General features: G+C 48.2%; 1 protein-coding gene across 5 annotated transcripts in view; it reads right to left on the reverse strand.

The window, feature by feature from the left end:
• Positions 1–264: 264 nt before the first annotated feature.
• Positions 265–15,313, reverse strand: part of FRMD5 (FERM domain containing 5) — a 289,647-nt gene continuing 274,598 nt past the window's right edge. For 2 of the 5 annotated variants that reach the window (XM_058541454.1, XM_058541450.1), the window contains 6 exons: positions 14,017–14,080; positions 13,352–13,443; positions 10,651–10,725; positions 10,012–10,080; positions 8,973–9,079; positions 1,576–2,502 (listed from right to left, as the gene is read on the reverse strand). In XM_058541454.1, coding sequence (XP_058397437.1) covers positions 1,925–2,502; positions 8,973–9,079; positions 10,012–10,080; positions 10,651–10,725; positions 13,352–13,443; positions 14,017–14,080 — 985 coding nt within the window. In that variant the 3' untranslated portion in view covers positions 1,576–1,924. Of the gene's footprint in view, positions 1,287–1,575; positions 2,503–8,972; positions 9,080–10,011; positions 10,081–10,650; positions 10,726–13,351; positions 13,444–14,016; positions 14,081–15,313 lie in introns of those variants that run through there. The other 3 variants (XM_058541452.1, XM_058541451.1, XM_058541453.1) reach the window with 3 other exon arrangements.

The following is a 15,313-nucleotide window of genomic DNA, read 5'->3' on the forward strand; positions in this document are numbered from 1 at the left end:
GTTTTATTGTGTAGATTGGGGTTGGCAAATGATGGCCTGTGGGCCAAATTCAGCTGTTTTTATAAAGTTTTGTTGGAACACAGCCATGCTCCTTCATTTAGTATACGTATGGCTGTTTTTGTGCTAAAACGGCAGAGTTGAATAGTTGTCACAGAGTATGGCTCACAAAAAATATTTACTAGCTGGCACTTTACAGAAGAAGTTTGCTGACTCCTGGTCTGGATGAAAGGGCATTTAAAATTATGCAACACTCCCCCCCCCCCCCCAAAAAAAACCCCCATTTATTCCATTCCATGTTAATTCTATACATGGGCATGGTTCTGCCATCTCAGGGGACAAACTAGGGAAAAGCAAATCTATAAGTGACTAATTCTGTTTTGCATTTGGGGCTGCCCAACATCATAGGGTGCCAGCAGCTGCTCCACTGTTGTGTGGGTCTCAGGAATATGTCTACTAACTGTTCTTGAGTAAGTCAGTCCTCAGGCCCCAGATGACTTAGAAATCTCTCCCTGAGATGAAAACAAGATCTTGTGTGTGAGTGGCTGTAAGAGTTGCAGAGCTTGGGCCTCAGACCCCTACACTCACCCTTCACATGCTGTGCTTCTGCATGCTTCCGCAGCTTCCCTCAGCAAGGATGGCAAGTGCTTTCCTACAACTTATATTTTCCTGATGCAGAGGATGACCCTAGGGGGCAGTATTTCTACATCTAAGTTTTGGACTTTGCCACATTCATTTTGTTTTGTAGGCATCGCTTAGAACTCCTATTTAAAGAGATTCTTTTCCTGGTCCCTTCCAAGGCTGTTTGTTGATCTTGGAATTTTATTTTCTGAAGCTTTTCAGTCTCAGGATCAGTTTCTTTCTTGCATCATTTAGTTCATCAGGCTCTATTTTCTTAATCCATAAAGTAAAAACAAAATATGAATTGATAAGAAAATAACATTTTGTTGTTAAAATATAAATTGAAATAGTCTTTTTAGGGAGGAAGGTGTACAAAATAAGTACTGTTCTCTGAATCTCAACAGTCTCTCAGGTACCTTAGCTCTGGTTTCTGTTAACTACCCTTTGTCCAGCATTTCTGACAGTCCTGTCTCTGGCATCACTGAATTCATCTAACGCCTCTGGAGCACTATAAAAGTCTTGAGGTTCTTCAGAAAAAAATCACAGAAGTCTAAGTTCATTATACAAAACTCATGGTGATGCCCACTAGGATCTAGTCTAAGGGGACAGACTTACCCCACCCCTGCTGCTGCTGCTTGCTGTAGCAATGGTCCCTTCAGATGCCCACTCTGCTCAGAGTTGAAAAAAACAAAAGCAAAAGAAAATCCAACTCAGACCATCATAAGAAGCAACTCTCCATTTAATCATTCTACATGGATGTTTACTTTTTTAAAAGCTCTGTCTGGCAAAAAAAACCTAGATATTCCCTATTACGCAGACCCCTGGCCTGTCCCATGAGGCTGCAGTGATGAGCCTGCTAGGACCCAGTAGGAAAGCTTCTGCAGAATACAGAAGACAACAGCTCTCTAGTCTTCAACTAGTGTCTCATCTGCTAGGTGACACTACTGTGATAATCAGTAATAGTAAAATAAATAATTTTTATTTGATACTTTCAAAATAATACACATCTATGAAAAATCAAAATTCAAAACCAAAAATTATCCTGCAAATTGGGAGGATGAGAAACAGAGTCGCCAAGCCTTTCTTGAAAGAACCACTGAAGGAAATGAGTTTTCCCAGTTTGTTTAGAGAGGGCATGAGCCTATCCCTTTCTTCTGGGAAACGACCCTCCTAGGCTGTGGACTTTGAGTCATGAGAGGAGGACTTGGTACATGTGCCGATGGTTCCGCGATGGGTCCCATTGCTGGGAATGGGTAGCCGGGCTCCTTGGTCCACCTGGCTAGTTATTGGGAGGAGTCATGCCTTCTCAGGTGTCAATGAGCAGGCTCACCACTGAGCGGATTTTGCAGGCAAACCATCGCCTGAGGGGACAAAAGTATTGATAGTGGAATTGTTCAAACTCGGGGGTCTGGCGGATATCGCGGAAAAAGGCAATGTCAAGGTCAGACTCGGTAAGGATGATCAGGAGAAGGAGCAAAACAAAGAGGAGTCCCATGGTCACAAGGAGCAAACGGAGGACACTTAAAACAAACTTATTCACCTGTTCCTCCTCTGGCCTGCTGTGTCCCTGACACAGGGCCCTCAGCTCTCCCCCAAGGGCCTCCACCTCTGCAGCAGTTGGAGTGCTGGCCTCAGACTCCTTCTCCTCCTCGATGCTGCAGGTGGCTCCATTGATCTGCCGGGAAAGCAGCATCAACTCCAGGCTGTGCTCGGCCACGGGGGTGGGCAGCATGCTGTCTGCAGGGCTGTAAGCCTCGTCTGCAATCACGGCGACTCGCTCATTGCTCTCTGCCCGGCTGCTTCTCACGTGAGGCAGGAAGGTGTCCCCATGGGAGGAAGAACGCACCGGGGTGGAATGGGCACTGTCCCGCAGGGACTCTAGGCCTGGAAAGGCAAGAGGAACATGAGTAGGCTTTCTCCGTCCCAGTGCACACTCTACTTCTGGTGGAGGCAGCACCCATTCTGTTTTATTTGGTCACTAAAGTCTTAAGAGGAAGCTCCTCTGCACACTCCATGTGACCAGCAGCAGTGGCTGCTGCATTCTGTTTTAATGTTATCAAGAATAGGACAAGAGAAACAGCAGAAATCACAGTGGCCATAGTTGGAAGTTGTTGTTTTTTGGGGTTATTTTGTGCTTGTGGTTTTGGCCACATTTGTTCAAGATTCTACCTTTCCTGCCTTTCCTGTCCTGGGCCTGGTTTTAGCCCCAATTTGAAAGAGAATCTGAATTGCAGACTATCCCTGATCCAGAGCAGAGGCCCCAGTTCAGGGAGCTGAAGTCTGCTCTTGGGCTGAGGGCCTTGAGAGGCAGGAAGGGGGAGGAGGAGACTGTGTTTTGCCTAACTAGGCCTCATCAAATACTGATTCTGGAGCTGAGTGTCCTTCTAACAACCTAGGACACAGCTCCTTGGGCTCATGAGGTCATCTTTTGAATTTCTGCTGTTGCTGTCGGTCTCATCAGCTTCCCAGTTCTAGCTGTCCTGACCTTGTGGGATGTGAAAATCTTGTCTGCTCTTCCTAAGTACTCTCTGATGGAGGAGTAGTAGCTCCTGGCCAGCTCCCTCTCTCTCCACCTTAGAACGAGCTGGGTCCAGAAAAGGCTGACGGCTCCCCTGTCTTTAGACACTCCAGAGTGCAGAGCAGTCTCTGAGAAGATCTTGTTGGGTCGGGGGGAATTCTCTTACATTCGTTAGGAGAAAGGGTCTTCTGGTCCCTAAAAGGGTCTTCTGGACCCATTATTTCTACTTTCTCAGATGGAACATTTCTCTTTCCAGGACTCAAGCTCTGGTAGGGAAAAACAGGAGCTGGCTACTCCCTCAACCAGACAGCAGCCACCCAGGCCAGAGGAGGTGAGCTCAGAGTCACCGAGTGTGATTCTCCACATCACAGTGCTCCCAAGAAAATGGCTTCTTGTTTCAGGTTCAACATTTGCATTTTCCACTCCTGGCCATTGTGGTGGTACCAGAGTGGCTTTCCCAGCTTTTGTGGCCTATGACAGAGAAGCCAGTCCCCTTCTGTTGTTCTGAAGTCCACTCTGATTGCCCTAGACTGAACTAGATTCCCAGCTAGGTAAAGGTTTGACCTAACTCGGGCTGATTAGGGAGTTTTCTGGTTCAGGGCTAGCTTCAGAAGCCCAAAAGTCTCTTGTAAAAGGCATCAATAACCTTTCAGAAGTAGTGTGTTGCATCCTCCTGGCTCCCTTATGACATAGCCATTTGCACTCAGGCAGCCTGCCTTCCCAGCCTTCTGAAGTCCATCTCAGCATAGGCACAGTTAAGGAATGAACCCTGGAATCTGGGTTATGAAGAAGTGGCAGGGTGGGGGCGATGGCAGCCCCCTGCTGTCTGCCTATACTTCTCATTACCTCACCATTAGTATATTTGCCACAGCTCTCAGCTTCTGCTTTCAGAAGCTCCTCATGGTCCTAGCTGTATTTTGTTTGTCCCTATGCTAAAATCTTAAAATTTGTATGCTGTGTTAAACTTTTAAAAAATTTTTTTTTTGCTGAGGAAGATTAGCCCTGAGCTAACATCTGTGCTAATTTTCCTCTACTTTATATGTGGGTTGCCGCCACAGTGTGGCTGACAAGTAGTGCAGGTCCATGTCCGGGATCTGGACCCGGGCCGCTGAAGTGGAACACACGGAACTCAACCACTACTCCATGGGGCCGACTCCTGATGTGTTAAACTTTTTAAAGCACTTTCATTTTATCTTTCGACAACTCCGTGAAGTAGTGAGGGCGAGAGCTTACAGAACTTGCCTAAAGTCATGTGGTTGGTTGGTAATGGCAAAAGCAAGGATAGAATTCAAGCCTCTTGCTATTTCATGGTGCTGATGATCATGTAGTTGAATTCTGGGGAGTGGAACAAGGGGCCAGGATGAATTAAGTCAACAGCCTGCACCCTGCCTTAAATTTAGGTTCCAATTGCCAAAGATACTGTTGTGAAATAACGTGAAATAAGAGCCTGTGCCTTGTTCCAGAGCTTGTGATGCTCCTTTGATCTCTCTTTTCTCCAGTATTCTTCCCTTATTCCCCCATTTACATGTGCAGCATGAGGAATATGTACGTGGGAGTGTGTAGCAGGTCCCTGAGAAAACAGAAACCTTCAGGCCCTGATCACACAGGTTGCTGGCTCAGCTCCTCTCCCAACCACTCTTCTGGCCCCCTGTTCTCTGGAACCTCAGCCCCCCTGCAAAGGGCACCTCTCACCTTTTCAAGGGGCTGTCCCCTCACAAGGACAGCTCTGACTGCCAGATCTTCCAAAGTATGACCAGTTTAGCTGCCAGAAACTACTTCAGTGCAAGCTTAACTTTGCCTGCAATTCAGCCCTAAGCTTGCTAGGGAAGGAGAGAGGAAAAGGCTGCGACATCAGAGAGAACAAATCAGAGGGACACCAGAAGCCACATTATACTGAGTTGTTGGTGCTCTTAGTAAACAAGATAACGGATATGTATGCATTTCTAGTGGTGTGCCTGACAAAACTACTCAATGAATGTTAGTCTTCTGTTCCCTCAACAGACCTCACCTGTAAGGTCATCATTCCTACGTCAGGTTAGTCCTGTACAGAACTTCAGGTTTCACTAGAAACCACCACCCACCTCACCCCTTCATTAAACCTGTTATTCTGGGATGGATGGGGTGGGTGCTGTGGTGGGATCTGGGTGAGGGGCACAGCAAAACAGAGGAGTGTCTTTTTTACCTTGGGGGTGCTCCAGCTGATTGCCTTGCCCAGAGGTGGCTCCCAGTGGGCCGGGGTGCACAGTGGTCAGGAGCCTACCCTGGAGCCGGGGCCCCAGCCTCAGGATACGCACACTCAGGGGCCGAAGGCAGTGATTAGTCAACCGTAGCTGAACGCGGACTCGGGTGTGGATCTTAATCAGACTCTTCCCCATCGTGGCCCAGGAAGGCAGATACTTCTTCAGTGGAAACCAGCTGATCTCTTCATGGAAACCAGCCCGTAGGGGAGATACAGAAGGAAAGGACGGAAGACCAACTTGGGACAAGGGATTTTCGCTGATCTCACGCCATGGCAGCCCATCTGCAGCGCCTCCTATGCTGCAGAGAAAAAGTCGGCTCCGCGAGCCTCAGAGCAGGCAGAGCTGCTGAGAAGGAGCCGCTCTGAGAGGCTGACGTTATCAGGAGACTGGATTGATTCAGAAGCACTTAGAGCCATAAAAAGTAATGCTTCCCCAGCCTGTAGCTGTCTCCCTGAGGCCCGTATAAGGGCCCCAGACCTCTCAGAGGGTGAGAGACAGAGAGGGCAGGGAACAATCCCAGAGAATCGGGGAAATCAGGACTGTCCCCAAAAATCCAGGATGTGCAGCTACAAAGACACTGGGCTGTGGGCTGGGTGGCTCCGAAGTTTGAGGAGGTTGCTCTGGAGCTGGAAATGGGCTGTGTCCCAACCTCCACCGGGCTCTACACTATTTGGCCCCCTGCTGCTGAGTGGTGCCCCACAGGGCACAATGGGTGAAGGGAACTGACATACCTGAGCGTCCTCTCTGGGTCATGCCTGTGCTAATAACACGTTATCTTGGCATCCCTGAGAGCAGAGGACAGGGCCAACCAATGCACAGTCATCTTTTTAAGGGTCCGAGTTCATTGGGATTACATGGTTTCATTCAAACTGTAATGTTATGTTAATGTTTTTGCAATTTTTCCCGTTGTTTTAGGAGATAGCAAACAAAGCTTTCCCCCTGGAAAAGGCCAATGGTTTCTATGATACTAATTTATAGGTGATATGGACTATAGGAAAGACAGTCTCTGATGGAGCACGAATCAATTTCAAATGTCCATAAATTCCTGCGAGTTTTGGTGGTTTGTGCCTTTCTTCTGAGGCCACCATCACATCCCCCTCAGCCCTTCTCTGTTTGGTTGAGATGGACAGTGAGGATCAGCTGTATTAGGTGCTTTAAAGGCAAAACCCCATCTCTCAAGATGGTGCAGCTGAACTCTCACCTCCTGAAATAATCCATTCTTTATTTCCCCAGCTTGATAATCCCTACACTGATAGAGCCACTTAACTGCTAAAGTCTTTTATTTTTTCCACATCTGAACCACAAGTCCATCTGCCTCTCCTCACCCTGAGCCTGTGAGTTTCATTCCTGCTGGGGCAGTTCTTAGCTTCTTCTACCTATGCCCTCCTGAGTCTAATGGGTCCTGGGCTGAGGGCCATGACTGGGGATGAAGGCTGTGCTTGTCTGCAGGCAGCCTTGGGCATGGAATGTGAGGAGTAGGTTGGCTTGGGGAGTAGCATGTGGGAGCCTGCTATGGTATAATGTGCCAAGTGTGAAGTTCTGTGAGGCTGAGACTTTGAGCACATGCCCTGGCCCTAGGAGTCTGTACTCGAATGGCTTCCTCAGCAGCCTCTCCCCACTGCACCCTCCCCTGGCATTTTGCAAGCAAGGGTGACTATTTTGGATGTTGAGGAGCCTACTGCTGGTGCATTGAGAGAAGACAGGTTCTGGGAGGAGGCTGGGGGCAGAGCCAAGTGGGTTGGTAACTGAGGCAGCCTCACAGCTTGTCTTGGGGGAGCTTGAGGACAGTTGTCCCCGCCTTTGAGTTGTTCTGCTAATGCTGCTCGGCAGCGACTCGAAATGAGTTGTTTCCCATACGGACAGCCTCCATCTTCCCTCTTCTGGGAGTGCTGGTTTTACTGGATATTCTTCCATATGCTGGAGAGCAGAAATACGTGAAGCTCCTCTCCTGTTTGATACCTGCCTTAGTGCCAGCTTCCCCCAGAGGGTGGCCTTTTCTCTGGGAGGACGGCTGTCTCGACTTTCTGCAGGAGCCTTGGGATGAATCTCGTGGCTTCAGCCTCAGGATGGATGGAAAGAAGGGCCACAGAAAGGGGAGAAAGTTACGCTTCCTCAAAAGAGGAGAAGAAATTCATTCCACTTTCTTGAGATGAATACCCCAAAAGAAGAGGGACAGCGAGAGCTGTGCTCATTTCTCCTGCTTAGCCTAAGACGGGGAAAAACCAGGAGGCTGTGTCTGATGACGGTCAGACCTCAGTAATTCCATACCTTGCATAGCGATTATACTTGGTAGTTGACAACGCACCTTCCCAGACCCACATGCTACTCTACAGTGGGGGCAACAGAGAGGTTAAGCAACCTGCCCAGAATGTGCATAGCAGAGCTCTGATTTGAACCTCATCTTTGACTTCCTGACCAGGGCTCTTTGTACTGTGCTTGCTGCCTGCCCAGTAAATCTCTTTAAAATACTTCTGCATACATCAGCTTCCTCGCAACCCATGGGGTAGGCAAGGAAGATGTCCCTGTTTTACAAATGGAGCAACTAAGATACTCAAATAATTGAAGCACTTGATGGTGGCTGCCCAGCCAGGGTTCTCAACCCCTAATTATATACCATACTCAGGTGATGCAGAGTCAGTGACACATCATAAAATCCTAAACACAGACCAGAGATACTCCCAGGGGAGCAGCAGAGCAATGTCCTTCCTAACCTGAGCAGTTCTCCATTTTCATTAACAAGCAGCATTCCCACAGAAAGGGCAAAGGTCCTTCCCTCCCCAGCCTCCAGGACAGAGACAGGTGTGAAGCAATCCTACTGCTGTTTCCTGCTACTTGAGATCATCTGAGGTCCTGCAAAAACATCATCTCTGGGAATGAAAATCCTCAACTTTACACCTGTGTCCAGCCTGCGGGGCAAGCTGGGTCAGTGACAACAGCTGGAGGGCAATATTCCAAGAGTTTCCTGCCAGTATTAACTACCCAGAGACTGGAGAGGTATCAGCCTCAGCTACTGGGCCATCTAGTTCAGTGAAGATATACAGACTTGGTGTCTCTTCTCACCTCCAGCTCCACCCAAGGGAGGGGAGAGTAGAGAGAGATGGGGCATATTGGATTTCCTGAGACAATGTTAAAGAATTCATAAAGCAAGAGGACAGATTTCTACAACTGAAGTAGAAGGTGGTGGCAGCTATTGGAATGCTTCAGAACCAAAAGTTTTCATTTCTTGGTTAACTGCCTCAGCCACCCTGATCATTTAAGCTGTGGAGATTGGTCAGGTCTGGAAAACAAGTGAAAAGCCTCTTGATGGAAAGAAGTTTTAGAACTGCATGGAACCCGGTAGACCCCACATACACTATCTCCCAAAGGTCTACCCCAATACTCAGATCTACACCCCTCTCCTGGACTACAGCTCAGCAAGTTCCCCTTCACCTGTCACCCAGCTGGTGTTCCCATCCACTGGGTGAAATCTTCTTACCATTGGAGAAACTTGCTGCCATCTCCAATGCAAATTCACTTATTTTCAAGGTCACTGAGAGGAACTGGTCCAAGTCACAACTTGGAGGAACCCTGTGGTCATCTCCAGAGCTCATGCTCACCTTCCATGATGGAGATGTGAACAGCTCTTCTCCGGGTCCTAGGGACACTGCTCAGCCTTGGACCATGGGTTATGGAGGGACAGCTTCGGCTGGGAACCATCCCTGCTCTGAGGTTAAAGAAAAAGAGAACTCTGTTAACTCAGTGCACAGACAGATGTGGTCAGGGCTCAGAGTTGAGGAGAGGCTATTAGAATTGCCTGGCTTTTTGTTTTTTTAAATCTTTAATACTTGCTTTTTGTCTTTAGTCCCTGGATCCCAGAGACACTGCTTCAAACTCATCTACCTCCTTATAGCCCAGACCTACCTGAACCTTTCTTTAGTGTGGCAATGGTGCCACTGGTCTCTGGGTAGGATTGTCAAGGAGTAGAGCCCAGGATAAGCAGTACTCCTGAACACGTGCCTGAAGATCAATATGGCAGCCTCCCCTGACTTCCAATAGAGGCTGCTGGTGGCAGGGGGATCCGTCTGAAGGGACAGGTAGTAATGCTCTGATTCCCAGAGGTTAAGCTGGTTGACAAACCCTAGCTCTCTTGGCTAATCATATTCTTTCTAGGTCTTATCAGGTTCCAGGAGATGGGTTTCTGGAAATGCATGATTTACAGTTATATATGAAGCATGGATCCCAAAACTATTTTTGACCTAGTGTGACAGGGCTGTGGGGCCATCCCTGGCTTCCTGTAATGGACTAAGTCCAGAACCAATGAAATCTTGCTGCTTGGACATGTCCTCCATGGTCTATGACCAATTTCAGAACTTGGGAGGACAGGAGAGAATTACCTAGGAAGGTGGCTCCTGGGTCTGATGTACTATCTGCAATTAGCCTGCCCTCCCTCGTTCTCCATCAAGGCTCAGGGATACCAGGGTCAGACTGTTCCCCATGCCTTTAGCTGAGATGGGTCTCTTCACCCTCTTCCCTGTTCTCCTTTCTATTGTGGGAGCCATTGTGGCCAGAATCTTCACAGTACTCAAACTGCTGGCTCTTTTGAGATTCTGGGATCTGAGCTGGAACTGGTTTTGGGGGAAGCCCCTGGCAGCCTACCTGTGTATTTCTGGTGGCTCCCGTTTGATCTTGGCACTCGACTCCATTACTTCCTTTGCAACTCGGCCACTATAAGTAGTATAATAAAACAAGCAGCAAGAAATGAGACAGTGTTCCAGGACTGGGCTCCTCTCCAAGATCTCAGATACTTTGGCTGAATCGGGAAATGGCCTCTTTGGCCTACCTGTTCCCAGTGTTTAGGTCACTGAGAAAGGCTTGCTTGCTGGGGTAAAGAGTTCTAAGATGTCCTGACAGCTTATCTTAGAGAGCTCTCTATCTCTGGAGTCTTTGAGATCTTCCATTCTCATTTAGGAATGATTCCTCATTGTCCAGCATGTTCCAAAAATATTTCCAAAAAGAGAAATCTTTAGATAGACATGAAAAGAATGACTGTTACAGTTCTTATTTTGCTCTGTTGTAAGGGCAGGAGGAGAAGATACACATTTTAAACCCTACAGACAAAACAGCTGCAGAGAAGGAAAGAAATAGTTGAAGGCTTAAGAGAATTGGATGGAAACCTCAGGCTTTTCTGGAGGTTCCTAGTTTCTTTGTTCTCAAGGATAAGGACCACTGAGCCACTGTTCTCCAGAGAAGGGTCTGAAAATAGGTCCATAATGATTACTTACTGTCACTATTTACCTGTATCGGAACCGGCTCCCTTTAAAGAATAAATTGCTGCTGGACACTGTGCGGACTTGGCTTGACTTCTCCAGCCTGCAGCAAGGCAAAGTCCAATGTGACAGATGGCCTGCAACTGCCTCACAGGCCAAGGCAGCGCATTCCCAGCTCCTTCCAAAGGCTACTTGAGGAAACGCTTCAGGGAAAGGCCCTTCACAGCCCCGCTGTCTCTGACTCTCCTTTAGGACCCACGGGCTGTGCCCCCGGCCTCAGTGCTGGGGACAGTCATGTTGAAACCCACTTTCATGTCAGGAGAGTGAGGCTCCCCAAGAGTGCTTCATGGGGCTCACCAGGGGAACTGAGAGAATAAATGTTAGGGATGATGGGCTGGGAGAATAATAGAATGCCACCCACTGAATCTCAGCCAGGCCACTTATTAGCAGTGTGACCTTGGACAAATATCTTTTCCTCTCTTAGCCTCAGTGTTCTTATCTATAAAATGATGGAGCTGAGACTACTTGACCTCAAGAGTCTCTTCCAGTCCTAGTATTTGATGACTCATGTCCATGTGTGGGTAATTGTGGTTGGAGAAGGGGGGGGGCTGCTCTTCCTATTCCATCTCCCTCTTGGAGGGTCCTAAAGTGTATTATCATATTAAAGACTGAGAAGTCCTGAAATGAAGAAACTAGCTGAACTTGAATACAAGTTCCATCATTTATTTGAATTTGGAACCATTCCCCCTCCCCCAGAATGCCTATTAACATCACTTTCAAGGCTGTAGACAGCTGATGTGGAGACTCTGGAAGGCCATAGGCACTGTAAAATATCCTCTTGGGTGACTTCTTTGATCCCCTGAGCCCTCTCACACTTAGAAAAGGAAACTTGAGCAGAGCTGCCCAGAGTGAAGTCTCCCAAGACCCAACTCAGCCCACATGCCCTGGGTGCCTGTAGTACTAATCCAGCTGGAATGAATCTGGGTCTGAAGCCTTTGTCATGAGTGGGCAGTGAATATTTAGGGAGCTGTCCCCACAATCCATGAACAGCAGTTACCGGGAGACACGATCCCCACCTGTTTCAGGGCTCCATGAGGATCTGAGCCTACTTGCCCTCCTGCCCGAGCATATTCTTGAGTCTGACCCAGCTCCCTTCAAAGCACAAGGCCAAAGGCAGGGCCAGGGACCTGCACGTGAGAGATGCTCAGAGTGAGGCCAAAGTGGCCGCTGCTACAGACCTGGCATAACTGTGGATCTGTCCCAGGCTAGAGGCTTTTAACACCTAATTAGAACATTAAGTAATCAATGGAAAACAGTGAAAAACAACCTTGGTTTCCAGTGTGAGTGTTGGCAGGGCTAGCTAAGTGTGGAGATCTATTAATGGAAAGACTCAGAAACTGAGTTTGGCCACAGGTTCAGAAGCACAGTTCTGTTCCCATGACACAGATGGAAAAACAAAGGCCTCCAGAAATGGTGCTGAAAGTTTTCTTGGCTTTCCTTGGACAGCTGGGGACTGAACAGGAGGGAAATTTGACTATGCGAGTCTCTTCTGAGTCTCTTCTCCTTCATGAGAAGAAAGAAGCCCACCTGGGTTAGAATTCAGGCTGCCCATTCAGTTCACCCCTATGAAATGCATAGAAATTATTAAGCAATTCAGAAAGCCTGCCCAAGAAATGGCCTCTGGGGCTGTGGCCCTAGCTACAAGGAGGAGACCAATTCTGCTGGCCAGCATCCCATAGCAGCCAGTGGGTAGCAGAGTCTGTTCAGTGGGGAGGAGGATGGTGCTCCTGCTGCCTCCCTCCTGCCCAGAGCAATTCTGTTCTCTCCAGGATCCTTCAGGTTACTGGAGGGAGAACTATTGCCTGTCAGACATGGAATATACCACACAATCTGTCTTATGTTGTCCCAATTAAGATACAGCTTATGAAAACATAAGTCATTGCATTCTATTTTTAAAACAAGACCAAGGGTTTTAGTGAAACATACTTTATCTGGCATCACCCCAGTTTCTCGATGAGCTATTTCTTTGCTCCCTAATGCTTTTATAACCACTTTCTTAATCAAAGAAAACTGAGCACAAAAGCCTCATATACCTTACAAAATCTTTTGGTAAGCAAAGTTCTTGCCTTTGGCCGAAAGCTGGCTTCTCAGTAACAGACAAGTCCTTGCCTCCCTCCAGCTACCCTACCCCAGGCTCCTGGGCACTTTGCCTGTTAACTGGCAACACCTTTGGCAGTGACACACCAGGAAGGACTGGCATCAACCCCAGCTCAGCACCAGGCCATCCACTGGGGAGTGGGCCCCAGTGTCTCTCTAAGGCTTAGGGAGCTGCTCTGGGCTGTGCCTCCTCGTTCATGGAGCTGTTGTATTCTGGGCCTCCCAGGGCTCTGAATGACTCCACAGGGCCAGCTTAATTCAAGTCAGGCACTGATGGGCTTTTTCTGGCCCAAGCCTTACCCTGAAAAGACCTAGAACTGCTTTGCCACTGGAGGCTGTCCAAGGACACTGGAAGGCAGACCCCTTGGGCAGTTCTACTAACACACATTCCCAGACCTCAGCTCTGTCCTTCCAGGGGGTACAGACAGACGCCCAGAAAGGGGTCTGAGTTTCATAATGAAGCCCAGCCTTGTCATCTCTCCTTTTTCAAAGTTTCCTGCCCATTCCTCTAAAAGTAGCTTTTATGACTTTGGCTCAGATAAAGGCAGTCCCTGTCACATTTGTCCACTCACTTGTAGAAGGCTTGGTTCTCGATTCCACATTTCCATAGGTGCTTGCAGGCTTCTGGAGTTGGAGCAAAATATGTGAGAATAATTTTCTTTTCCTACAAAAAATCCCACATAGAAACAGCTGAGTGTGGATAGAGAAACGAAGGGTAAAGTGGGCCAGGACACTGACCTCTGAGCTGTCTGAGGGCTCCCCATGACCCTTGGGGGAGGCTTCAGATGGGGAAGGGGCTGCCTGGCAGCTGGCTAGTTGGAAGGGAAGAGAAGCCTACAGGAGCCAATGGGGCAGAGCTCAATTCAGTGTGTGAGTAAGTCTCAGCTGGCACAAGTTGAACCAAGAAAGCCCTCACCAGAGAAAGTGGCACTCTCATCTGGAATTTTCTTCTTATTTTTTTATACGTATTGTCTTTTTTGGAATTTTCATATGGAAGCAAAAGAATCTTATTTTGACTGCATTTCCTGGAGGTATGGAACCTCTGGGTGTCACCAGCAACCCTGAGGAAGTCTTGTGCTCCAGGGCCTAGCCACCTCTCCATCCCTCACCTCCAGATCTTGGCTTAGCATGCAGGTGGCTTATCTCTACCTGGATACACCACTTTGGTTCAGCCCTGGCCATCAGGTACCAACCCAGTGCCCCAGCCCTCCCTGAAGAGAAGAAAGCCAGTACTCACCTCTTTCTGACTTACGTATAAATAGAAAGTCTTTCCTTCAAATTTCAGCTTGGTCACCTCATTCCTAGAAGCACAAAGAGAGAGCCTGTCACCTCGCTGTGGGCTGCTTGTTCACAGCTAAGTCTTGTAGATGCACAGCCCACCCTAACTGGAAGGGGCTCCAGGCACAGACACAGTTTTAGCCAAAATCAGAACTGAAACAAGACAGCAGCGCAGTAGCCTTAGAGAACAGTTGTTGAAACAGTTCAATCCACAGTTTTCTGGTCAATCACACTATAATAATAGGGTGATAGGAAGATTTCGGGCTCATCAACAGTGGCTGTAAAGGGAAACATTTGCATGGAAAGTGAGTCTAGGTAGAGTGGTCCCGGCCATTTCAGGATTTGGTTCATAACACAGGTGCATTATCTGGATGGGACTGTCAAACGTAAGATGCCACAGGTAGCTGATGAGGCCAAAGTTCAAGATACAGCAAATAATGAAAACAATGCAACCAGGTTCTGAGGGAGTTGAGTCTTTCAGGTGACTGTGCCACTGGATGGAAAATGCAGTTTAATGCAGACAAATGTCAAACGATCTCAGGGAGGGGGGGCGAGACAACATACCAAAGAGAGAGAACAGATTACATGGAACAGTCATGCAGCGTACTGACCAGGAAAGGGGCTTAGGGGTTTTTGTAGAAAAATCCTTGAAGCCACCAGCCCAGTGAATGGCTGCAGTAAAAGAGGCAAACAGGATACTGGGGTACGTCACCCCCAGGACAGACACAAATCAGAAGAAGTGACATGGTTACTGTACATGGCATGGCTTAGACCTCACCTCCACATACTGCTCTCAGCCTTGGTTACATTCACAAAATGGAAAAATGACCAAGGTCTTAGGTGGATGTCCCTGAGAGCCAGAGAACTAGGCCTCAGCATCGGTCACTCCTCACTTCTCTTCCATTTGCCTGACAGAGCTGCCCTCTGGAGCCCGAGGCCCTCCACTTCACTGGGGGTGGAGTCCTTATTTTTCTACCCAACTGGGACCCCCAAGGAGGTCTGACCGTGCCTATCTGCTTCTACTTGGCTTCTTCCTCTTTGCGATTTCTAGGGAGATTTCCTTAATATCCTAGGAAGTAACAGAAAGGTAGTGAGACCATGTACCCAATTTACTGCTGGACAAAACTCGGGACAGAGGAAGGTCACCTGTTCCCTGGAAATCATGGCTGGGTCAGGATGAGAGTTCACAAATGCTGACCACCAGTTCTGAGCTAATACAAGCCACATGGTATTCCTTCCTTGTTTGATTCCCTCCC

Source organism: Diceros bicornis, chromosome 5 (assembly GCF_020826845.1).
Source record: "Diceros bicornis minor isolate mBicDic1 chromosome 5, mDicBic1.mat.cur, whole genome shotgun sequence".
Taxonomy (NCBI): domain Eukaryota; kingdom Metazoa; phylum Chordata; class Mammalia; order Perissodactyla; family Rhinocerotidae; genus Diceros; species Diceros bicornis.